General features: G+C 40.8%; 1 protein-coding gene across 2 annotated transcripts in view; it reads right to left on the minus strand.

The window, feature by feature from the left end:
• Positions 1–2,051: 2,051 nt before the first annotated feature.
• The window catches only part of RBL2 (RB transcriptional corepressor like 2), a 75,487-nt gene continuing 50,501 nt past the window's right edge, over positions 2,052–27,037 (minus strand). Inside the window, exons 11-23 of one of the 2 annotated variants that reach the window (XM_018559653.1) lie at positions 23,629–23,732; positions 20,003–20,140; positions 17,814–17,978; positions 15,404–15,521; positions 12,841–13,080; positions 11,035–11,273; positions 9,904–10,080; positions 9,683–9,754; positions 8,295–8,382; positions 4,780–4,982; positions 3,757–3,924; positions 2,636–2,816; positions 2,052–2,596 (exon numbers count right to left, since the gene is read on the minus strand). In XM_018559653.1, coding sequence (XP_018415155.1) covers positions 2,646–2,816; positions 3,757–3,924; positions 4,780–4,982; positions 8,295–8,382; positions 9,683–9,754; positions 9,904–10,080; positions 11,035–11,273; positions 12,841–13,080; positions 15,404–15,521; positions 17,814–17,978; positions 20,003–20,140; positions 23,629–23,732 — 1,883 coding nt within the window. In that variant the 3' untranslated portion in view covers positions 2,052–2,596; positions 2,636–2,645. Of the gene's footprint in view, positions 2,597–2,635; positions 2,817–3,756; positions 3,925–4,776; positions 4,983–8,294; positions 8,383–9,682; positions 9,755–9,903; positions 10,081–11,034; positions 11,274–12,840; positions 13,081–15,403; positions 15,522–17,813; positions 17,979–20,002; positions 20,141–23,628; positions 23,733–27,037 lie in introns of both variants that reach the window. The other variant, XM_018559652.1, reaches the window with a different exon arrangement.

The following is a 27,037-nucleotide window of genomic DNA, read 5'->3' on the forward strand; positions in this document are numbered from 1 at the left end:
AGGCACAGGATAGGGGTTAGTGTTGGGGAGTGTCTTAGTGTAGACACTCAGTTTTGAACAGTAGGGTTTGCTTGGTTTTGTTACTACTAAGAGCTCCATACTGAAAACTAGCAACGAAAAGCTCTCCGCACCCAGGACTAATGTATCAGGCTGCCACTGATGATAAATGATAATTGCCCCATTATCAAGCTGATCCTCAGGCTTTAAGGTTTTTTGAACAGGTAGACTGGAACTGGTATGCAAGTCAGAACTCCTACATTTCAGATTTGTTCTGGGTCTGTGACACACTGAAGCCAAATGCTTAGGACTACACTTAAGGGCTGATTTATAACTCTGCAAATAGCTGGGTGAATGCTGTTTTCAGGGCACTACTGCCACTAGATGGCACTGAGAAGCATAGGAATGGCCTCTGGTGCATAGAGGCATCTAGAGGCCATAGTGCTGTGCAAACAACACTCACCCAGCTGTGCCTTAGGTGGAAGAGTTACAAATCAGCCCTATAGACAGCCAGCAATTTCAAAAGGAGATCGGTAATGGCAGCCCACACATTTCTCTCATGACAGGTATCCTTTAAGAACATACAAACACGCAGTTCAGCTATTTGGCAGAGGATCTAGTATATGGAAAATAAATAAAATAATTTATATGTTAGAAGAATTTCCTTTTTTTTTAAATGGGTTTTTAATAAATACGAAACATTTAGCAATTATTTGGCTTAGTAATTTCTACCAGGTTTTCCAATAATTAGCTACTTCAATTTCTTTTTTTTATTTTGGTAAAAATTTTTTTCAAAAGCTTGGGGGTACCATCATTTTTATATGGTCACACCAGTGGAAGGTTAGGTGTGGGAAGAATACTGTCAACAAACTAAAAACCTTGATCCTTTTCCTTTCTTCAGTCAAATGTCAAACATTATATGCCATTATGCATTCACATCTATGTATTCAAAAGCTACATAAGTCCATGCAATAATGAAAAGAATTCTTATAATTAGACATCAATAAATTAGAGAAAATCTACCTGCTTGTGTACAGAGCGGATATTCACCCAGCTTGTCCATTGGCCATTTATACTACACTAAGCTTATGGCTTGGGCAATAGGAGACTTAGGCCAGATATAGACGGGTGTGCTTTTCCTGCATTTGACATGTGTTTGAAATTCAACTCAGGCCCAATGGATATCCCACCGCACTCCTTACCAGTATACCCCTTAGAGATAGGTGGTAAAGTAATTGTGGATGCTGCCACTTGAATCCAAGAAGATACAGTATGTCACCAGCACAACGGAGTAAATGTGTTCAAAATCGTCTTTATTGACGCATGTGCATCATGTCACAAAGCCTGCAACGTCTTGGGGCCACTCTGGGTCCTGAGAGCTTTACCCAGGGTGTTGTAAAGTGCAAATCTCAACCTCAACCCTCCTCCTATAGTAACAACCCAACACATCAACAAAGAAGAACCAATAGGGATCCCTTCACTTTCTTACTTCAGTCATGATGTCCTTTGAGTAATGCATTTAGATATTTGCAGTAATCCATCCAATGCAGATCAAATCTTCCCAGGTAACAAATGCAGAAGTGGGAATCATGGGAAGTGCAGTTTTCCTAGAGCCACAGAACAAGGCCATCCTGCCCCCTGCACAGGCTATGTGCAGCCTTAGGATGACATAATTGCTTCTTTTAAAAAGTAATAATGGGTTTTGCAAAGGCATTAGTTGCATTCAAACTGGATTTCTCTCATTCTGGCCAATGGGGCATGCTTTAAACTGAAAATAACTGGATCTGAACATCAGCTTTAAAGAAAATCTTGTACTGAAATAATAGTGCCAATGCTGACCTTCTGGAGTTCTAGTTGCTTGGTTGCCTCTGGCCTGTTTTTATCCAATGACCTGGAACAAGCCAGTCCTTGGAGTCCTGAAGTCAGGGGAATGTTAGAACTCCTGATTTATATGTTTGTTATGATTCCGAAAATATTAAAATCTTTTACAGGAATTTAGCATTTTCCAAAGATTTCAGCAGCAGCGTACATATTTTTTTCAGTATAGAAACACTTCAGGCAAAGATGAAAATATTGCAATAACCTCACTTAGTGGACACCTACAGTGCCTGCTACATGACCATACAATTCATCATGATACTGATCTACACCATACTAAGTAAATCCCTATAATTCTGTGACCTTATCCTCCACATGGGCCTAGATCTGATCGGACCAGTGTGTACACTATTTGCTGGATACCATTAGGAGTTCACTGACATATTTTATTTCCTTGAACTTTTCTTTAATCCTTTTCAGGGTGCATTAAGGTCTTACCCCATACAGGACCCATTTTAACATTCATCCCATACAACTTAGCGCTGGGACTTTTTTTATACATATCTGGTACAACCTATTGGCAGCTTACTGCCTAAGTGCGCCAACATGTTTTTAGTAAATGTTCCTTCTGCGTGTCAATGCATAATCCCACTACTTACAAAGAGATCAGTTAACATTTCAGGGCAGTCTGTTCAATGCTGACAGTCCTGAAGTCTTATGTTACATAATATTCAAAAATAACAATAATTTATATAAAATACTGCATTCTGACAGTCCAAGACTCTGAATAGATGACTTCACTTCATTTTGCAGATAAGACTCTGAATAGATCAGAAGTTTCCTCTGTCATTGGCCACATCTTGTAGTCTCTTAAAAAGGGCACTATGGTTTTCCTGGCATATTCGCTTGGCTGGTGATTCACTCCCATCTTCCAAAAGAATGCCTCGTTTTTTAGTGGGGGTCTCTCCTGTTCTGATCATATTGTTAATCTCCTGCAACCTCTGTGAATGAATAAAGAAAACATTATAAACTTAGTATAATGAATAAGAAAAAATCTACATGTTCTAGAGCTGATGGCTGGGCATACATGTATGGTGCAGGGCTGAACAAGAATAAACTCTTGATTCCCCGATCTACCCTAACAGCAAGGATGGGGGAAATCCCCCTGCAGGGCTATTGTATTCTGGCAGTGGCAGGTGGGCCTGGCAGGTCTAATGACAATTTTTGGACCGCCTCCTTCGACAAAACTTAATTGAAAAATGCTTGAATTTGGGCTGAGTAAGTAGGACTTGGACAAACTTCAACCAGAGTATGGCCAGCTTAACCCAACAATTCCCTCAATTACATGGAAGCCTTTGTACTGCATAGTTCCTGTTTCCTTAAATCTTCCAAGCTATCAGTAGAGCCATAGTATACTACCCCCAGAAGCAGTGGCCATGCTTACCGAGCACTCACACACTCTAGCACTCCGAGCTGATGTTACCTTCTCAGCATGGCTATAATACAGGCAATAATAATAGGAATAAAAATGTGCAATAGAGGCATCAGTAGTTAAAGGTTCAGTCCACCCAAAACGTGATATTTTAGAGGAGTGTGGTGGGCTGGTAAGCTCATGGACTCTTATATGTCTTGGATATTGTAACAGTGAAAGCTCAAGCATAATTCCTAGTCTCAGTTCCTGTACATCCAGGAGTTCTCATTCAAATTTGTGTGTTCAAGCCAACATTTTGAACCTTGTTAATAACAGGATGCAAAAAGAAAGCTACATACTGTAACACACAGAGGACGATTTATAATTGAGTACGTAACTCTGCGGAGAAAACTAGAGCCGCTCTGAGCTTTGTTTCTGAAAATGCTAGTTGCTTGGTATGAGTCACTGATCTGTGTATTTTGCTCCTGTAAACTCTAAAAAAAAAAAATGTTTTTGTATTTAATGCTCACCTTAGCTGGACTTAGGTTGAAGTAGTAGCTAATCTTTTCTCGAGTTGATGAGCTGGTGTTCTCTTCGCTGTGAGGAGAGATGTAGATGGGGTAACCGTGAGACAGCTGCACACGTCGCGGGGACAGGATCCGCATGGACGGATAGGGTGAAAGAGGTGTTGATTCAAGCTGTGAACAAGATGCAATAATTCTAATATTTCAGTTACAGAGAAATCACTCAGCAGTCATGTATTTGTATAAGGCATTAAAAATCAAAAACCTATCCAGGGGGTAGTAACATATTCACTTGAAAGTCTGACCCCTCTGTTGAAGAATGTTACCTTTCCCAAACTTCCTTGCCATCCTATTCACTAGATGAAACCCTAGTGTGAAATATTGGGTATTTATGGATTTATGGAGACACACGTGACCTTCTCTCTTTCCTCCCAGAATGCAGTGCTTGGCACCTTAATTGCCAGACCCAAATACTGTCAAATGGGGGTGGATGGTCCTTAGCCCTCTGTAAAGTCTTAACCCCTTCATGACGGGAGACGTACACTGTACGTCCAGCCACAAAGGGACCAAATGACTTGTCACGTACACTGTACGTGACAAAGCTTTGTATTCAGGGTTCTAGCCCTAGCAGAGGAGGTGGCCAATGAAAATGGCAAATAACTTTTCCATAGGTTCACTTTAGTCCTTTACGGTCACTGTACATTATTTCTGTACATTAGCGTGTACACTAACCCTTTACTGTGCAATCAGTGGATGTAATGTTTACTGTGCAATCAGTTACTGTACATTTTCTCCTTACTGTATGCTTACAGTCATTGTACATTAAACGTTTATTGAGTATGTTCTATTCAATGTGAATAAACCATTTACTATGCAACCCCACTTAAAACCTTAAAATCGAGAACTTCCAGTTAATGCACATAAAAAAAAATATATATATAGTATATGAATACATGGTTGGTTTTATACACTTTGCACACATAATAGAACAAAACCTGAAAAATACAGAAGACAAAGCTTATTTACCGCATTTAGTTGTGTGTATTTCATTGCAAAGCTTCTAATTTTTTCAATGTAAACATTATTGTAAAATTGTACAAGATCTCCTCTCTCCTCCTCTTCCATGTCACTGTTGGCTCCTGTTAGTCGTGTGGGTGTTGGTGGGGCACTGTTCGGCTGGGGTACAGGTAAAGTGCTGCTGGATCGCATTATTGGGCTTGGCTCTCTGCTCCCTGCAAAGAATAAGCCACAACAAAAACATAACAATCAGATACAATAAGACTGCTTCATACAGATTTCTAATGCGGTCAAATGTATCTGTGTAGTCTAAAAATTACAATATAGCTACAAAGTTAGTGAGGCCGAAAAAAGACAGAACTATTTCAACTTCAACCAATAGAGAAAAAAAACTCCAAAACAGAACCCTATGCCCACACTTGATCCAAGCAAAAAAAAAAAAAGACTTTGTATATGGAATACAATATAGAACAACAATGCTACCCAGAGGTAGGCCTAAGATGGGGACAGACACGTGGAAAAAGAATCTTACTGCCGAAGCAATGTGCTCTTAAAAGATCTTTTCATAAACACGCATGCTTGGTTCAAGGTGAGTTTCCACTAATGCATTTCTGAAGACCAGTTCAGATTGCATTCTGAGCACATAGCACACAAAACATTTATGAAAGCAAAGCTTTCTTTCCTTGCTCAGACCAACTCCGTTTTGACATGCTGAAAAGCAACTAGACAAACATCATAATACAGATAGGAATCTCAAAATGTATCTATTGTTTTTTTAAGCTACCAAAACAATGGAACCCTCCAGGTTCACAACAATTCACAATATCACACATAGAAAAGTTCTGTACTCAATGGGGTACGAGTCCTACCTACAGGAGGCAAGAACCTCCCCTTCATGGACTACACCCTGCCTCCAGACACTGGTTCTTCATTCTTTAGATAAGAAATGAAGGAAGAAAAAACCCACAAAGAATAACAGTTAGAGAGTAATAACAAAGGAATATTTAAAAAAAAAACTTTATTCTCTTATCATTTATTAAATGATACAAGAAACCGATGGGGGACATCTAAAAACAGACCCAAAGAAATGGGTAATGAAAACAAAAAGAGAGGCAAGAAGTGTGAAGGCCCTAACATGTAAGCCTTAAACAACCCCATGAAAGGTGCTTTAGATAAATGACAGCTGAGTAGCTGTGAACCAAGAAACAGAACTTTAAGGTAGACACAAGAAGACTATCAAAGTTGGTTGGAGTGTGAAACTCTTAAGAGACTCTAGCCCCCACAGACCTAGACTTAGACCCTTGGGAGGCCAGGTACACAGGAGGGGATCATTACACACAAAGTACACCCCTACCATGTACAGAACAGACCTGATGATGAAAAGCCCTCCTCCAGCCAGTCACATAAAAGGTTAAATAGGGAGGTGAAGGTGATGGGCCAGCACAGACAGTAATTAGACACTCCCGGAAGTGGAGAAGGCTATGACATGGCTATGGGATTCACTTTCCCTGGAATGGCTGAATTCCCTAGCAAGTAAAAAGGCACAATGCAAGTGAATACAAAATGTTCATGGAAAGGAAAATACTGCAAGTAAGCTTAATTTTTAAAGATCTCTTGAAGAACTTATAGATATGTGGTACCAGTAGGAGTAGAAACCAATTTGGATGTGAATCTGAAAAAATGGGGGATGTACTGATTGGGTGAGGTAACCCATATTGACAGTGTGTGTGTAGTGTATGGACCTGGTTATGGTCTAAGCCTGCTGTTTCTCTGCTCACAGTGGGGAGATTGCTCAAAAGAAGATAAAATCCTGGATGTCTGGTTAGGAGCGCCTCTTTAAAAAATGGTCATCTGACTTATAGGTTTTATCTAAGTTGTTTACTGGAATTAATATGTCAGATACAGCCAATGAATGAGACTGCCCCTTCTTCAGGGCGGAGCGACAATAAAAAGTCGTGAATTCAGGGAAAGCTTTACTTTGTAGCCTGAATTGGGGCTGGATGAGCACTGGATCTCTTCAAATAAACAACCTGGATGAATCTTCAATCAAGATGATTATTTTTAAGAGGAGCTCCTAACCACACATTCAGGGTATCTTCAGGGTAAAGCTTTACCTTAGAGCAGCGGTCTCAAAGTACCGGCCCACGGACCAACTCCGGCCCGCGAGCCGGTACTAAGTGGCCCGCAGCCAGCTGACAAGTCGGGCACACGGTCATGGGCCGCGTGCCCGACTTGCGATAGCAGCTACACGGTCTGCATCCCCGACGGATGCAGACCGCAGAGCTGCTCCTGTCAGCTCCGGCCGGAGCTATGTCAGTTCTGAGCTGCGGCCGAATGATGGATCATTAGTAAGGTCTAGTGCAGACCCTACTAATGATCACCGCTAGATCACCCGGGAACGACGATGTGCCTCCTCCCTGCATGGATGAAAGCAGGTGAGGGGGCTTGGAAGGAAAGGAGGGAGGGGGGCTTTATTAATATGTGTGCTGGGGGCTTTGGAGGGAGGGAGGGAGTTTATGATGTCTGCTGGGGGGCTTGGGAGGGGGAGCGATTAGGGATTCCTGTGTCACAAACTTGTGTTTTCCTGCAGCAGGAATCCCTAATCTGACGTTTACATGCAGCAACTGTCACCCAATTAATGATCGGGTGACCGCCGCTGCATGTACACGCCTGCACACCGCATGTAATGGTATGTTATATGATTACATGCAGTTACAAAAACAATCAATATCCCTGGATAAACAATTGTGTAGCCACTGATAGTAACAGATTCCTAACTGCATGTAATCCTTTTTACATATGATTACATGCGGTGTGCAGGCGTGTACATGCAGCTGCTGTCACCCGATCATTAATTTGAATGAGTGGCAGTTGCCGCTTGTAACATATGCAGACATTAACACTGGTACCGTATATAGTAGCGGCCCCCACACGACTAAAAAATGTGTCCACTGGCCCCCGACTAAATTGAGTTTGAGACCCCTGCCGTAGAGCATTTTAAGCCATACCTTACTACCCAAAATTAAAGGAATGGGTCAGTGGTGTCACAAGGGGGGTGCGGCCCGCACCCGGGTGACACCATTGGAGGGGTGACACCAAAATGACTGACAGTCATTTTGGTGTCACCCCCTCTAAAAAGTCGGGCACTCGGTCATGGACCAAGAGCCCGACAGTGTAAGGAGAGAGGAGGGGACCCTCATCCCGCCGGGTTACCGTCCCCTCCTCTCTCTGACGGCGTCCATCACCAAGATGGCCACCGGCAGGTGTCACTTAGATGACTGGCCCGCGCGATGACGTCATCACGCATGCGTGTGGTGAAGTCACACGCATGTGCGATGACGTCACGTCGGGGTGTCACCCGATCTCCACTCTGGGTGACACCCGGCCTCGGGATGCCCCTCGGATGGGTTTCCCACATTTGGAGAAATCACAGAGGTCACACACTTTATGTTGCCAAAACATAAGTAAACTAATTTACAAAGAAAGGTAGAAAGGAGTTCTGAGCTTTCACTTATACATAATCTTACCAAGCTCTCTGTTGCTCTCTGGAGGGGATTGATCACTACCACCAGACTGCCGCCTCCTCCTTGCTTTTATGAGGACACTTCTGTAAACCTGCAGGATTTAGAAAACACGACATAGCAATAGGAAATAATGACCTGCTGGCTGAGATTTGGTGCTACTATATTTTGTAAAGAAACACTGCACTTTCACTAACATATTTACACTTGCTAAAGAAAATATTAGAAATATTGCCCGCAGCCTTATGTATTTCTTTCTGTACTCTCTTAAAATCTACTCCTGGGAGGATGATTCTCATTCAACTCAATTCAAAACAGATCTCAAATCTTTAAACAGCACTTTCTTCTCTTGGCCAGTTGGATGGATTAAAATAAAATGCCAAACATGTTTCAGGATTTATTGTCAGCAAAGGTATCCCATCACAACGGCTTTATTATCACAGGCCATAGGGACCGTAACAAATATATCATGTTCAGTGAAAGTGCGGTTATGGTTTAATAAAATATCACTATCACACAAAAATGACATATTAGTTCTGTGTGGTGCTTGACTCATAATGGGAAGCTATAAAGTATCATGCAGGTCAATGCTAACATACTTACTAACTTAAATACTAACATAATATAATTAACCCTGTCTGTACTGTGCTGACAGATCTCATTATCAGTGTTAAACTAGATTTGAACACTGTCTGTCCTGACAAAGGGTAAAGGTTCTAGTAGCACTGTATGTTAATAAGGGGAAGCTCAGTCTCTCCCTGGACCACAGCTACTATAGTAAACCAACATTTATCTCCAACCATCACCAGGCCACTGTGCTCTGTGTGTAAGCAGCAGCCCTCTCTACTGCAGTCCGACACAACCCCTATAGGTCAGCGATAGAGCCATCCACTCAGAAAAGCTCACACTCCCTGTGAGCGGAGAGCTCTAGCTATGAGTCACAGGGGGATAGAAGTGAAAGTCCAAGGAGAAGGAGGGGGTGACTGAAAACAACAGGAAGAAGGAAGAGAGGAGGAAATAACTCACTGCTCTGGCTCAGTCACTGGTGTATACATTTCAGCTTGAGCTATTGAGATCTAGGAACAGTTTTTTTATTTTTTGCAGAAAAAGTTAGCTTGGAAACATATGAAAAAGAACTAAGATCTTCAACTGTTGGCTGGATATAAAAACACAAAATATTCATGTGCAATATATTTCACATTTACCTAGCAAACAGAAGAAAATATTTTGTGGGAGTGTATGTTTCAGTTCTGACAAATGAACAAAAAAAAGAAAATATATACAAAAGCCAATACATCCCTTAGTTTTTCTTTAGATAAATGTAAATGTTCTCTAAACAGAAATGATCCATATAGGCCACAAAGTGCTTTAAGGAAGGAGCTGCTTTGACTTACATGACTCTGTGCATGAGGCTGGGTACGGTAACATCTCATAATGTTGTGGAAAGAAGTATCTTCTCTTGTCACCTGACCCCAATAAGGTAAAAGAGTTAATTAATTACACTGCCATAAATATTTAAAAGCAATTCACATAATAACCGATTTCCTTTGTTCAAAAAGCGAACAGCTGTTATGCTATAGGTTGCAGAAAACAAGAAACAATCTGTAAGTTTCACCTTAGCCATCATATAGATTGCACACATCAAAAGCTGGTCCAGATGTCGGTCAGTCATCAAAGTGAGATGATGGACAAGAGAGAACTCAAAACAAGTCCAGATCTTTTTACGAAGATCATCAGAAATGTCCAACTTGTGGCAGAGATCACGAAGACGAACACTGGCCAAGTGGTAAACCTTGTTTGGAAAAGAGCATATAAAGGCTTTCTTGAGGCAAAGAGAAATAAGCAAAATGCAGAATACAAAAGGATCCACAGAGCCTGTGATAAGGCAACACTCATAGGTAAGGTGACTGTACATTCAGGACCTAATGGACAATTTACCCTGTATGAACATCTGTAAAAAATCAGTCAAGGCAACTGGACTTGCTGTATTTTTCTTGAAGACGTTTCACTGGTCGTCCAACCAGCTTTCTCAATTCAGAATTCTGCAGGTCAATGCATGACCTGGATGAATGATAACCTGCACAGACATACCCTGTATGAAGTTAATGTGCACTCTAATTCCCTCTATGTTAGGACCCATTCACCTCGAAGCTTTGCGCTAAGTGCGTTTAGCACTCGCAATTACAAAGCGCAACAAGCACGCAGTATCATGCACTAGGCATATTGCATGCACTACTTTTTACCACTATACCAAAACGCAATGCTGCGGTGTGAATGGACCCTAAAATAGAGGGAATTGGAGCGCACAGTGTGTGAAGATTCAGCTTTATCAGGAGGTAGCGCATGCTAGGAGTGTTGTGCGATAGCGTGCACTAAGCGCAAAGTAACATGCACTTAGCACAATGCTTTGGTGTAAATAGACCCTTAGTGATATTCAATATAGAGTTATTTCTCAATATACAAATCTACCATAAACAATAAGGGCCCATATCTGTGTTGCCCAGAGTAGTCAGACAAGCCTTGAAGTGGAAGGCTTTCTCCGATGCCCGAGTAATGTGGGGATTAATTGCCAATCATAACTATAATAAATACAGCACAGCAGGGGGTGCACACACCACTGCTGGAAATGACAGTGGATCAGGTTTGGAAAAGGTCTGTACTGACTGAGCAAACAGATGTCACTAACAATGCCTAAAACCATATAAAAGGCTACAAATATTTTGGGAAATGCCTTGACTCTACTTACCTTTCTAAAAAAGAGAGACAAAGACCCTGCCTTCTTCATTTTGTTGCAAAGACTTTGCTGTCGTGGAGACGCCTGTGGGATTGTTACTTGACCTGCAACCTGCATCTGCTGAGTGGTTAATGGGCCAGCAAGGGTCTGGGCTGTGAGTGGCTGTATGGCACTAGCCACATTGTGTGCTTGTCCACTCACGTTAACTTGCACTGAAAAAAATGTGATCCCTCCATTTTCATTTGGAATACCTAAAAAGAAAAAAGAGATATAGATAGTAGGGATGTTCAGATACCAGTGCCGATACTTGGCAGTTTCTTGAGAACTATCAGCATTGCAGCGGTTGCAGCTGGGACTTAACTCTGGCGCTCCAGCACTGTCCTGAAATCATTAGTCTGTATTGTTTTAGAAAAACTGTCACATGACAATAAACAAAAATGTGTCAGTACTTGTATCTAAGAGTACTTGGACAAGTATCAGTACTTGTACTTGAAAAATTTGCATTAGTGCATTCCTTATATATATTTCTATTAAAAAAATCATACATTAAAACAGAGATGTACAAATCCCAGGAGCTCCGTATGCTCCTTAAAAATGACAGCTGCATCCTAAATTTTGAATTTTTCTCTAGTCTAGTCTTGGAGCTGGAAAAGTATCTGTACTTCTACTTGGGATCTGAACATCCCTAATAGATAGTCAGATAGATAGTCAAATTATTTTGGTAAACGAAAGCAATATTGTTAAAAACACTGTGTGAAAGTGATTTTAACCCTTTCCCTGCCAAGGACGTACGTCATACGGAGGTACAAAAGTGCTTCCAGCTGGCCAGGTCAGTATGCCGTACGGACCTTGCATTTTCTAACACTGTATGCTCATGGTTGCTTCAGCAACCATGAACTTACACTCAAATTGTAGCTGATACTTTGAATTTCACTAAATGGATGTAATCAGCAGCTAAGGAAGTTTCTCAGTGATCGCGGAGCGTTCCAGTAGCTAACGCTCTGAAACGCACACGCTTTCGGTGTGAACAAGCCCTAAATGTATTCTTTTCTTCAGGAAGGATAATACAGCTCCAGCTATGCTTCTGGCCACTGCAGATACACCCGCCTTGACCCTTGGTCATTCACAGAACGTCATATATTCTGTAAACCATTCACAGATTATTTCTTTAAATGGCCAAGGGGAAGGGGCTGGATAAATGACATTAGTGTTTTCATCTATGAGAGACTTCAAAAAATCTATCTTAATATATTTTTGTACTTACATATAAGGCTTTTTATTTGTTACACTGTTTTCATAAAAAATTATGCAGTTTTTTTCCAAATGTGCCAAATGTCACAAATGTGCAAAATTGTATACTATTTTTTAAACATTGAACAACTAATGCCACTGCAGCCTCAATGTGGCAATGTTCATCTGCAGGCTGAAGGTTTCTTTTCCTTTTAATGAAGCCTCCAGTCTGTAAATGATTACTATGTCATACCTGACATGATGATCAGATGGTTAGGAACCACTCTGATTGGTTTCCAATCATCAATGTGGCTCTCTGCTGTCAGTGACAGCCAGGATTGAGAGATAGCAGCCACGCAAAGTGTTGCCTACTGGCTCTTAAGGGAGGGGTTGTTTATAAATGTATCTCCTTCATTTACAGATTACATGCTTGAAGGGGTAAGAAAATAAATAAATATTAAGCCTATTTATTTTGTCAAATGCCTTACAAAGCACAGAGCTTCACAACCAAGTAAATTGTGCACTAAGCTGCATGTACACAGCTATATCACCGTTTTGTTCAGTATACAGTCATAGCTGTGAACTCACCTTGCACAGGGATGGTGACCGTCTGCCCATTGTTTGCTGTAACTGTAGCAGTAGCCATTGTTACTAGTGTCTGCCCAGTAACTGGTGGGGTTGTTGTTTCACCAGAAAAGTGTGGAGAAGCTTGTGCTGGGCTTCCTCCATCAGATGGGCTCTCTGAGTCTACAAAGAGACGCCTTCGAGCTGTGCCAGCAACAGGTGAGCTGTACCGTTCAGACAATGTGGGTGAAGAGGATGAGGGGTCTGTAGGTAAAAAGTAAAAAAACATAACATGTCAGTTCACAATAAAAAGGATCGCTGTCCAACAAAGCTACATTTGTAGAAAGCCAGATAGCCGATGTACCTAAAAAAATGTAAGTAGTTGTAAAGCCCCAGCATATACTATCCTGTTATAACATCAGCATTGCAATAGGAATACAAAGTAGAGTTGTTTTTGATAATGCATTTAAAGCTTCCGTCTGCCCATCACTTTCAACAACTTCCTGGATTCCCAGTATGCTTTGCATCTTTCCTGCTGCTAGATGTGATGAAATCTCGATTTCTCAAAACTACCCAGGCCATCATGCAATGCTTCCAGCAAGCAATGATGATGTTACATTGTGCGAGGTTCAGACATTGAGTTGTAGTTCAGATGACAGGCTTAGTTAGAGTGGTGACAAAAAGGAAGTGCATATTCACAGGGCTGAGTGAAACTGTGTCACTGCATTGAGGAAGTGCAATCTATGTGCATCTTAAATAGGAAAGTTTACAAACTTCTTGATCGATTAGATTTTTAGGAGTTGTATAGAACTTATGGAAATTCAATACAGAAATACATATTTACGTTTAGTCTTTGACCATAGATACCCTTTAAAATAGGAATAAACTACTACAATTGTCAATTCAAATGACCAACATCAAGATATTCAGACCCATGAAATTAACATATATACACATTGAATACATTGATTTTTCTCACTCTTCTTTGTTTGTTAGCATTCTAAATGATAGTCTGCAATCGGCTTTGCATTTCACCAGGAAAGCGGCAGCTGGAGACATGACGTCACTGGTTCTCACTGAAATCACCGCTCACTTCTATTAATAGACAGGCGTGGCAGAGTCAATTAGTTTATACGTTAGCTTGTATCCTGGCCTCTTCACAACTGTGCTGTCAATCTAAGGATGTCTGCCTCAAGGGAAGTGAAATGACATCATGCATGCATTGCATGGTGTCACTAAAAGTAGCCAACAGATTCACATGCTAACTATGGGAGAATGGGATATTTTCCAAACTATGCACAATAGAGTTATACAGGTAACCATAGTACATTGATGTAGATTTTTTTTTCTATTTCTAAGGTGAACTGCCTAAAACCCTGTATGGGTTGTCCCATCCCTCTCCTATTAAGCCCCCACATAGACCTTAAATGCAACATGGACCCACTCCTGGAACTTTCCCTGAGCCAGGAAGTGTCTACATGTATTTTTACACCAGGCACCTGTGCTCATGAACTTGTACTTTAAACGTTATAAAACACTTATATCAGAAAAGCCTTTTTATAGGTGCCATTTGTAAAAAAACAAAAAACTGTGGCAGGCTGTATCCTTACACTTAGTTGTATACTCTGAAACACTGCGAAGGGTTAAATGGAGAGTGTGAAGAGCATTTGACGGCAAGGCAGATATCTATTTGACAAGGAACTAAGGGTGCCATCCTGGCTGATATCTCGCTGGATCGGGGACAAGTGAGTATGGGGAGAGAGGACTGGAGGTGGGGGTTAGTCAGTTAAAGTGAACCTAACCACTGAGCCACTATGCTGTCCATATTTTATACATGGTGGTATACATACAACACATTAAGCATATGGTGTGCTTGTTTGTCCTAATGTTTTCAATTTTTGTACTGTTGGAAAACATAATAAAACTTTTTTTCTGGAAGAATATGGTGTGCTAGTATTGTTGACTAAATATTGTTGTTGTAGTAGATAACCAGGAGTTCTCTTTTCTTTAATGCTTTATTCTGCCATGACCTGAAATGATCCTTACACTTAGTTTTATACTCTGAAACACTCCAATGGGTTAGATGGAGAGTGTGAAAAGCATACGATGGCAAGGCAGAGATCTTTTTGACAAGGAACTAAGGGTGCCATCCTGGACACATAGCTGATATCTCACTGGATCGGGGACAAGTGAATATGAGGAGAAGGGACTGGAGGAGAGGGTGTCAGTTAAAGTGTAACTGCACTAAAGGGAGCAGAAGTGCTAACCACTGAACCACTATGCTGTCCATATTTGTTACATGGTGGTATACATACAACACATTAAGTATGTGATGTGTTAGTATTGTTGACTACATATTCTTGTAGTAGACATCCAGGAGTTCTCTTTTCTTCAATGCTTTATTCTACCATGACCTGAAATTGCTGCAGAGCACCTAGACACTTCTGGGAGTAGTTTAAAACCGGTCTGTGCGTTACTAATATTCTGTCATCATGTAGGTGACATTATGAGAATCTGCTAGCATATTTACAATAAAAAGCTTGATGGAGCCACCAGTGTCCTGCCATAGATAAGTAAAACAACTCACTCCTTCCTAAGCCAGATGCATCTGCACGGATCTCATTGACTCTTCTTGGAGTAAGAGGGGCTGATGAGATGGCTGTGTTGTTACCAGCAGACCGTTCAAAATGGTGTGGTTGCATGACCTGAAGAATATATAAATACAGTTGATTAATGATGAGACAAACTTGTACAAAAAAAAAACCATACAACTCTATTACTCTCTTTCTATGGGGTTTCTGGGGGTGTAGATTCTGCTGTGGAAAGACCACTCAAGAGTAAATCTCCAGTTGATGAAGATGCAGGGGACGACAGGCTTAACCTTTTATACTTTCTAATTATCATAATAATTAATTTTAGCCGTCAAGGATAAAACAATAAAGAATTACAATTTCATTCTGGGCCATCTTTCCAAACATCTGCTAATACTGAATACAAATGAATGGCATGGATCATGGTTTAAAAAATACACATTTAAAAAAGGGAGCACATCACCTCCAAAATCTAAAGATATTTTAACTTTAAAAAAAACCCTGTGTTTATTAAGGTACAAAATACAAGCACGACAACTAGGATATCCAGGAAATACAAAGTCACACAAATAGGATCCATATAGCAAAGCCAATTAGCAAATTAACCTGTCTTGATACAGAGTATTGCCCATAGAATCAAGTCATTATAAAAAACATCAAAGCTAAACCATGAGAAAATCTAGGTGTTCCCAATTAGTAAAACCCTTAAGGGTAAGTAGCTCTAAGGTATAATCTAAAGATGTATTACCATTTACAAGCTGTCTAAAATCCATATAAAGGATACCTAAGAAAATTGCACTAGAGAGTTGCTGAACTGAATGTCACCCATTTACATATACCGTAAATATTAAATCAATCAGTCTGAGTATTAGGGCTGCAACAACTAATCGACATAATCGATTATAATCGATTATTGAAAAAGTTGTCAACTTTTTCAATAATCGATTAATCGGCTTCCGATCAGTTGGCCCTGTTCACGGCTCCACACACGTTATGCGCCGCACCTCCTCCCCACCTCACACTCGCTGCTGCCAGACCCGCCTGCATGGACGCTCTTTACGCCGCACCTCCTCCCCGCCTCACATTCACCGCCCGCCCACATCCACGATCGGCACAGGGACGCGGGGAGATGTAGTAAGGAGGTGCAGGTGTGGGGGGATGACAGCCTCCGATAGACAGGTCCGATCTCAGAAGCAAGTTGCTGGAAGACTGTGCTCAGGTAAGCCTGCACTTTCCCACACATGGTGCTCTATAATGTATTGCTGGGATTTTGTATTCCTCTATAGCTGATGGTACATTGTGCTGTACTGTATATTATACAGAGCAATGTACCATCAGCTATAGAGGAATACAAAATCCCAGCAATACATTATACACTGTATGTATAATGTATTGCTGGGATTTGTTGTATTCCTGGTATATAGCTGGTGATATTCTGCACTGCACTGTATAGAGGACTACAAATCCCAGCAATAATACATTATACAGCGCAATGCGGAATACCACCAGCTATAGAGGAGGAATACAAATCCCAGCAATAGTACATTATACAGCGCAATGCAGAATACCACCAGCTATAATGTACTATTGCTGGGATTTGTTGTAGTCCTCTATAGCTGGTGATATTCTGCATTGCGCTGTATAATGTACTATTGCTGGGATTTGTAGTCCTCTATAGTCGGTGCCATTCTGCATTCATTGCTGTATAATTTTACACTTTCCTTTTCACTATATTGCACGCCACACTATTTTTTTTCTTTTTTACTTCCACCGCTCCAAGCTTGCTCCTGTGATGGAGTGCAATCTCAATACAAACTAGTAGTCCATCAATGGAGCCATTTTTAAAATTTTATTTTATTATTTAGCCGATTAACCGATTAATCGAACTTAATAATCGGCTAACTAATCGATTTTGAAAATAATCGTTAGCTGCAGCTCTACTGAGTATACAGTCAAGAAGATGATACTGCAATGGGCAGCATGTGAGCCACTTTCTTGATTAAGGTGCGGTATTCTGAATGTGGCCAATGCAAAGGCTTTGATGATTACGACTACATAAGATCTGGATCTGTCTAAATAGTTTAAAACTGTGACATTGTTTGGCCTGATTTATTAAATTGCCTGCAGAAACAATGAATTTTGCCCACAACAACCCATGAGATTCTCCCAATACAATACAGGAAAAAAAACATAAAATCTGACAAATCCTCCCAGAGAAATCCCAGGACAAGGCCCCCCAACCCTCTCACCTACTGTTACAGATTAGCAGTTTATAGATAAAAATACTACTATCTTCTTTAATATCATTTTTTATTTTATTGGTAACATGCTGACAGAAATCTAGAATAATAAATGTGCTTCATGAACCCATGTTACAGAAAAAACTGAAGAAGAGTGTTTTTTTACCTCTTCACACAATGGAACTTTGCCTTCATTGTCTTTGATTTTGTCCCATAATGGTGAGTCACGTGCCCATGACATACTCTCCAGAATCTGCTCCTCTATATGGTTAAGGTGTTTTACCATTTCTCGACACAAGCCTTCTTCTGCCTTAATAAGAAGTTCAATCACCTGGAAATACAGTAAAAGATACAATTTTAACAAACACAAATCAATATACAGGGTTATTCACTAAAGGGTGAAGCGTTTGGAGAAGGCAGGAGAAGGGAACAATCTAGGCCAAAATAGCTGATTTGGAATAATTCTCCAATTCAGCTCACTTTCCGATTCAAGTCTGTTGTCCTAGAGTGTTCACTTCTCCTGCCTTCTCCAAACTCTTCACCCTTTTGTGAAGATCCCTCATAGTATTCAATGAGAATTCAACTGCAGTCACCATTTTTTAATAGATTGGTGTAGGAATGGAGCTCTAGTTAGGTTTTTTTTTTCTGCTGTGTCCCCACTGGGACAATTTCCCTTTTGTTCTGTTCTGGAGGCTGGGTGTCACCAGGATAGAAAGCAATGTAAAATCTCTTCAACAGGGGACACAGACATTAATAAACCCTAATAGAGATTCTTATTCTTCCTAAACCTATCCAAAACTAAAAATGTGGCTGAAGTTGAACCTTAAACTATATCATTAGGAATACTAATATTATTGTGTCAATGCAACAACTAAGCCGCTGGATACTGGATGAAGGAACAGTGACACCTGTTGGTAGTAAATATATAACACCACTTCAGTATACTTTTTTCTACTCAGATTTCTGTACACTTGTACCACCATGGTGTCAAAGCCTTTAAGAATTTATCCTTTCACAACTACCATCATTAATCTTTAAGGATAATATCTTGCCCATACATTTATTGAGTTTCAATAATATTTATTAGGAATTTTCAGGGTAAAACAGAGAAGCACACCATAACAATGCTCAGCGATGCAAAAAGAGGGTATGATATCGCAGGCATATAATACATTATTAAGGTAACGATAACACATAGTGCATTCAAAATGAATTGGATATCTCTGTAAAGTGTAAAGCACATTGATAGACATGTCTATGAAAAACAACCAATGTGCACAACAAGGGTCTAGACATGTTTCTGCTCATTCACCTATACCTAAGCTCCACCCGGGAGTTCAGAGAAGATATACATAGTTTTCAAGAAAAAAGAAGATAAGAAAGATAACCAGTGGAAAGAGGCAAAAATGGATAACAGAACAGGGACAGGGATAAGAGCAAAGGAGGGGAGGGCGTAAAGGAGAATCCAGGGGTGAAATGACTCCCGCAACTTTGAATATTCCAATGAAAACCATAGGTGGGAGACGATTATATAGTTGGTGGGGAATTATCAAAGTCATTTGGAAAGTAATGGGTTATTTTTCTTAAATTTGCCCATGGTATCTCCTAATATATAAAACAATAATGTGCCGAGCTAATAAGTCAAAAACAACCAATGTGTATACAAATGGCGGTGAAGATACAGTAAGAGTCACATGCTAGACTCTAAAATAACAACATAGATAACATCTACATAAGCAAAATGTCCAAAAGTGAATAAATCGGTGAGGTCCAGTGTGCTGAAATACAGAAATGTGATAGAAGCACAGAGAGCAGTCCACAATAAATCGTCTGACTCTAAAATATCTAAAGGACCACAGCCACAGGATTCCTTCAGACCCACAGAGTATGTCTCAATGCACGATTCCCTTCTTAAATAGGGGAGCGAAGCCCTTATAAGCGGTACCAATGGATCCACTCGAACTGGTACACAGAATTGTCAAATCCAAAAAGAGACAAGCAGAGGAAACATAGTGCGTACCATCCCAAAAATATCTTTATTGTATAAAGACAGGTACTCACATAGAGACAGAGATAACCAGCATAAATCTCTCTCAGGGAAATTCCCGCAATAGAAACAAGTACAGACGTGCCCAATACCATCCCTTCCTTCAGACTCAGCTGTAATAGCGTAGGGCGGAGCATCTGAAGTCATGTATTGCAATAGCATATTACTATCATGGCAGGTTTCATTGAAGGTGGACTATTTTTTACAAAAATGCAAATATTACTGTCACATACATATAAAAGAACAGCACTAATCTGGATGACTGGTGTATGCCAGATGTTATGTCTGCAATAATTCATCATGGATACCTTGTAGAAATGGTAAGGTGCCAAGTCAAACATTGCCATAATTTGGGGGAAGTTGCCTGGAGGCTTGTAGGAAAAGATGGTCATTTCGAGGCAGCACGCCAGCAGGGACCTGTGGAAGATTTCCTGCTCCAGAATACTCTGCAAAGTAGAGAACAATCCAGCTAAATGATTTTACAATGGTTGTATTTGTTTTACCATAACAGATACATTGTACTGAACACTTCAGTAATAGAAATGGTGATCTGTCTATGCACATTACAGGGAAGTCAGACACCCAGGCACAATCTGATAATTTAATTTTTAGTGCTTTCCTACACACAGTCACATTAGGTAACCACTCAGGCACATGAACGAACTTTATGCATAAACCAAGCCTGCATGCACTATTTTTTTGTGCTCGCACCAGAACGCAGGCATTGCTGTAACACGCGTCCTGGTACGGGTGATCACACTGCGGGTGGGAGTTGTGTCTGCAGTGGCATTGATATGAATGGCACCACAACGCCCCCTCCTGCCCCAGAACACGGATGGCTTGGTTTATGCAATCCAGTGCATTCTGGGCACGAACCACTAGATATGGTGTGAACTAGCCTTTGTCTATTGAATGAGGCATGCTACATCAATATTAATAATTATATTAATTAAAATAATATCACTTATATTATCATTATAAGTTTTCAATTTACCCGACTGCTTTCCCTCGACAAGCCTTAAACACACTGTTGTATGATGGTGCAGAATTTTGCCAAATGTCTTGAGAAAAATATGGAATCTCCCAATTTTTTACTTTATTCTGAAAATAATACGTGCCTGGGTGTGCCTGCCATCTATACCTCTGTCTCTCAAAGAACAAGCATGCAGAACAAAAAAAAATATGGGACGCGTCAGAATTTTCTCATTTTATGCTTGTTTCGGGTCAATAAATGAGAGTCTCCAAAGCATCAGCATGACAAGTCCGACAACTAGTATTTTCAGGAGACATCATCAATTGTAGTCTACATATTTATGACAGGCTCCTTTAGCCCTTTTGCTACCAAGCCCTGTGTAACTCTTTTAGCCCCAGCTGACGAAACTGTAAGAAAACAAAAGGAAGGCAAAACTGTAAATATGCAACAAATAATGTTAAAAATATGTGTTGTAGTAATGCCTGATCTGCAGTGCTGTTTGTGCGCTGTTGGTGTGTGTGTGTTGTGATAAATTATGCAGGCATATATTTAATCGCAGCACAGCATATCACAAGGCACAGCAATGCATCACAATGCTTTGCCATGCGCTGCCACACTGCTGAATTAATGTTATTGTAAAAAGAAAAAAAAAATATGAAGCACTGCAATGTGCTCTAACGACACACCGTACTGCATGTGCATAACATGCACCACAATATGGTGCACACTGTTACATGTGTATATTGTGTGTGTGTGTTGTGTTTTATTTATTTTTTACTGTTGGGGGGGACTTCGGTAAAATATCAGGGGTCTGATATTCCCTTTTGAAATAGAAAAAAAAATTGAGGACACAGAATCCTCAATTTCTTTTTTCTACAGCCACAGCACTGAATGAACAGGAATCACTCAGTACAGATGCTTCCTATTCATTCACAAACTGAGGAGGCATAATACTCTCCCCAGTTATGAATAGATAGAAGCCTCTGTATTGAGTGCTCCTCTCCATTCAGAAATGCATGAAAGAACAGGAAGTGATGTATAGCACTTCCTATTCATTCATAACTGAGGGCACATACTATGTCTAAGTTACTATGTTATTTACAAACACTGAAGTGATCAGCGATCACTCCAGTGTTGCTCAGTACAGGAAAGCATCGGTAAATATTTCACATATTTACCGATGGTCCGCTCTCCATCTTGAAGCGCTCGGCCATGCACAGCATCGCTCTCCATCCTGAATCTGACAGCGGCTCTCCTCCACCCCCGGCATCCTGAAAGTGGCAGCTCTCTCCCGTGCCAGCTGCAGCGGTCTGTTTCTCCTCGAAACCTTGCTGCCTCTGCCCATACAGGCGGAGAGCAGTGGGTATCCAAGGGGACACAGATCAGAGCATGGAGTGGTTCTGGGTGGGAAGGAGAGAGCTCCAGAGGCTGTCATATTCTGGTGGGTGGCTATGAGCTTATAGCAGAAGGGTGAAAGCCATTGACGTAAGGCATACTGAGGTGGCCAGCTGGAAAAAGTTCTGTTCCCCAGTATGCCTTACGTTGGTGGCAGGGAAAAGGTTAAAGGATAAGTGCACTTTAAAACAAACTGCACTTATCGTTTTGGCCCCTTTCAGCTAACCTAATGAATCACTCCCTCCCCATGCAGAAATGCGTACTTGCTGAAGGGCCTGGCCTCTGTTGTTTGTTTACATTCTGTGCCGAACATATCCCTCTTCTAGCTGCATGTGCGCAGTATAGTCCTTATTGGCTTCTATAGGGCTTGTCTACCTCCGTCTCCCACGGCCCTATAGAAGTCTGTTGAGATGTACTGCTGAGGCGCGGCCAGGAGAGGAAGACATGTGCTGCAGAATGCAAGCAATGGAAGCTGTGCCAGTCAGAACTTGTATGACTGGCACAGAAGTATGCATCAATGCAGGGAGAGGGTGAGATCAATGAGGCCAGCTTAAAGGGGGCAAAAAGTGCTCTGTATTTTAAAGTTATCCTTTAAATCAGGGATTGGAATGAAATGTAGTGATTGCCAGATAAGCCACTAGAGGGAGATCTCTATTTACTTCAATAACCATAATATGAAAGCAGAAGCATGTAGCAATGTGAGAGTCACATCATAAACAGTAGAAAAGCATTATCTGTGTGTCCACTGAAAATATATTGAGGGGAATGTATCAAAACTGGAGCAAACAGAACCTGGAGCAGTTAGCCATGGCTTTTGTTTTCAAATGTGCCATGAGTTTGCTCCAGTTTTGATAAATCCTCCCATTATATTTTCCCTATAGTGGAAAATACCCTAACCTCCCATCATGACCATACTGCCACGATAAAGTAATACATTATTCAAAACCTTGTAACCCTTATAATGCAAATCTGTACTGAAACAGACAAAGTGTCCCCAATGGCCTATGATCATATTATCTCAGCTGAAGAGATCTGCAGTAAAGTAAATATTACAAAGCTTTTTTAAAGTATTTTATCTGATAGCCTGTACGGAAGAAGGAGCAATGATGGCGAGGTGAGCATGATGTGGTCAGGAGCGAGCTTTACACACACACTGTCACTTTGTGCAACAAGGGGAAGGTGACAGTGCCTCTTTAAAGTAGCAAATCAAAGATCCCATATTATTAAAATGTATGTAAAATGCGTATAGCTAATGTTTCACTACACAACAGAAAGCCACTAAGCTGCAGTACCTGCTGAATTCGAAACATTTAGGCCTTTATGTATGTTACTAACCCAATTACTAACAGAGTTTTTCACTAAAGTGTGAAGAGTTTGGAGAAGGAAGGAGAAGTGAACAATCTAGGACAACATAGCTGAACTGGAAAAATACTCCAATTCAGCTCACTTTCCAGTTCAGCTATATTGTCCTAGATTGTTCACTTCTTCAAACTCGTCACCCTTTAGTGCATAACCCTGTAAGTCTTGCAGAAATCAAATTAATAAAAAGAAGTTTATTTTCCTTACAGACAGATCCACATCACCCAGTCGTTTCTTCTCCTGCTCAATAATGGATTCCAGGACTTTGTAGTACAGCACCTCTGCCAGCCTGAAGTATTTCTTTGCAATGTCTGGAAAATATTTAAACACAGGTTACTATGGTACAGTAATTCTCTGCATGGGAACTAAATATAAGTGCTTCAAATCTTCTTAACTCTCCAAACCTTGGGGTCCTTGTATTTTTTAAAGCCCAACTCTAGCAGAATTTTTTTTAAGGAATTTAAGTTTAAATCTGTTCACGTAGCAAACAACATAATTTTCATCAACTCTGCACTTCCATATAATTATAAATGCAATTTCACAGCCATTCATCTCCAGTTTTATAGTAACTTTACCAATTTGAAATGAAAGAGAACTATGGCATAACCCTTTTTTGCCATAGTTCTCTTCAGGGACACAAGACATTTACTAATGTCCTCCTGTGACCCAAAACTCAGCATATAGCGGGCTATTGCCTGCTATATGCTGACAGCGCGGAATCACGCTGCAGCCGGGAGGAATCCCAACAAGATTGTCGGTATCCACCCCACTGCCTGATTGACAGCTGGCTCTGCCTCTCTAGACTGACAGTCACCGCTCTCTGCAGGGAGAAGAGGGGGAACTGAGCGATCAGCAATATGTGTTCGCTCAGTTCGTGATCTATAAAGCTGACGTGTAACAGCTTCAGTGTCACATGTCGGCTCTAATTATGCGGATGAGTGCGTTTCACACTCCCCCATAATTCTCCTTTAAGGGTTTTTTCTTTTACTAGTTTACCATTTTCTCCTTATTTATAAAAGCCAAAAGTCTTCAATAATGTGAAGTTTAAAACTTTGCATTAATGTTATCTGCACATCTCTTGCATATCATAACTTATGTGGTATAGATGACTGTTGGTAAGGCGCAGTAATATTCCTTGTTTCCATTGTATCGATTCCATTCCATTCATGGAACTCATGATGTGGCTCCACATCACTCCAATCTATTGTCAGTAGAGTTAACAGGCAAATGTTTTCTTTAAGTAGTATTAAACTTTAAAACTTTTCAATAATGAATCCAGATCACACAAATATACATTGCCCAGCAAACTCTCAGCTCGGCTTTCCTAAACGTCCTGTTAAGTACAAGATCACAAAGGCCAGAGAAGTCTGCAGCAGCTTTTCATCTACTAGCTTTCAGAAGGGAGGAACAAGGGAGCAGAGGGCAGAGGAGAGGCTTGCCTTGCTATGACTGTGTGTTTGTGGAGACACGCACAGCTTACTAGCACACACAAGGGTGTCTCCAATGGACACTGAAGGGAAAAGGACAAAAATCAGGACATCAGGGCCAGTGCTCAGGGGACCAACTCATTCTGCAGGAAACTTAAACTTTTAAACATCAAGAAGCAGCATCCATTGTAAGTGATTTAATCAGCATTTGAGATATATTTAAACTTTTTGACTTCAATATAATTTTAACAAAATTGATTTCTTCCATTGTTTTTCATGCTTTCACTTAATTAAATATCTTTTTGCATTCGATCTTTACAATAACAATTGTTTCTTTATTTCTATATCTACTAGACTCTAAGCTCTCAAGGGGTGGGCCCTCCTAACCCTCCTGTATTAAAATTGTATTGTAACTGTACTGTCTCCCCCCGTTTTGTACAGCGCTGCGCAAACTGTTGGAGCTATACAAATCCTGTATAATAATGATGACAATAATACAGTAAACTCTCCATTATGTGGCATTCAAGCAACCGACACTAGAAAGCAACTGGCAAAAAAAATAATTCAGGACATATGTCCTCCATTGTAATTTTTTTTTGCTTGTTGCTTGATGCACAGCACAATAAAAAATGTCATTAGCAACTACATTTATTCGGTTGCTAACTAAATACTTTGTTTACATCTTGCTGCCAGTTGACGGCTAGATTCCGTTCCGAAACAGTTCTCCCTTGCTAGACATGGCAGTGCTGTGTGGCAGAACTGTGCACATCTCAGAACTGAATGGAGAGAAGTACACATTCTTAGTCAGGTAAAACAGTTCCCATGTATTTATTTTATCTGTATATTTAGCTGTTTGCCAAGAGATCAGCTTTAAAGCTAGAAACAAACTTTATTTGGTATGACAAAAATATGTATAGAAAATTCTTACACCAAAAAAACAATCTCTCTAGTGAAAGCACACTGTGAGTGCAAAGTACGTTTTATTATTTTGATACATCCTTAATTTTATTGTAATAGGTCAGTGTTCTCTTCATCCTTTATCCTCTTCTAGTGGAAATGCACAGCAAGCAAAAAATTAAAATCAAAAGACAAAAACAAAATCAGCAATAATAAATCAGCAACCCTCTCAAGGTTATAAAGCATAAGCTGTATACTAGGTGGGCCCTGAATCTATCAAACAAATCCTACAATGCATACTATAATGTTATTTCCAAGTAGCCCACTTAGAGAAAATGATTTGATCTGTGCCAAGTCTTCCTGATCATAATCCACAAGATATCTGGGTAATCCTTTAGGGGACTTCCACATTTCTTCCCTTTGAATCTGCAAATGCTCAGCCTTGCTTGTTTCCGCACTACACGGATTCATTTAGATGGAATCATTTAAATTGAGGTAAAGCATGTGTATATTGATTTTCTCCACTTACTAAAAGACAAGAGGAGACCTCTTCAATTTAATCCAGTTGGTCATTGGCAGAAAAGGGGAGAAAGCCACACAAAAACACATCAGCAGTAATGGCACGTTACTCGAATTGTGGATATCTGAATACTATCCTGCAACAGCAGTTGGGAGCACCAAAAAGGGAGAAGTCTAAGGCCTGGTTCACACCTAGGCGTATTGCATATGCGCGTCTGTCGCGCAACAAACGCGCGTTTCCGAGGGCTACTTGGCTGTATCCCAATGGAAAAGCAGTTATCTCACGATCATGATTCAAACCAACCGAAAATCGTACGATTCTCGGCTGGTTTTCCAACATGCTCGAAATACAAAAGTCGTGCGACCGTACAGTAGAAACGGTCTTACGCCTTCCATACACTGCACGATTATCGTACGATCACAGGATTTTCCGCCATCATCGTACGATAATCGTGCAGTGTATGGGCACCTTTAGAGCTCTGGGTGGGATGAGATCTCCAGTCCTGGGGCCAGGTGTTGCCAATGACCAGCCTGGGCTGATCAGGTGGCTTAGAGCAGCCTCATTAGGAAGCCAGTCCAGTGCTCAGAGTTGTGTTGGAGTTGTGTGTGTTCAGGAAGAACACGGACACAGGCAGACTCAGGTGCGTGCTGGACGCACGTGGAAAAGCCGGGGGAGGCTGGGAGAGGTCAGGAAGGTCGGTGGCCGAAGGACCTGTTGGACGCACTGCTGGGAGAGCCGTGCGATTGCCCACGAGGGGAGAGGTCAGGAAGGT

Source organism: Nanorana parkeri, unplaced genomic scaffold (assembly GCF_000935625.1).
Source record: "Nanorana parkeri isolate BGI_ZX_2015 unplaced genomic scaffold, ASM93562v1 scaffold409, whole genome shotgun sequence".
NCBI lineage: Eukaryota > Metazoa > Chordata > Amphibia > Anura > Dicroglossidae > Nanorana > Nanorana parkeri.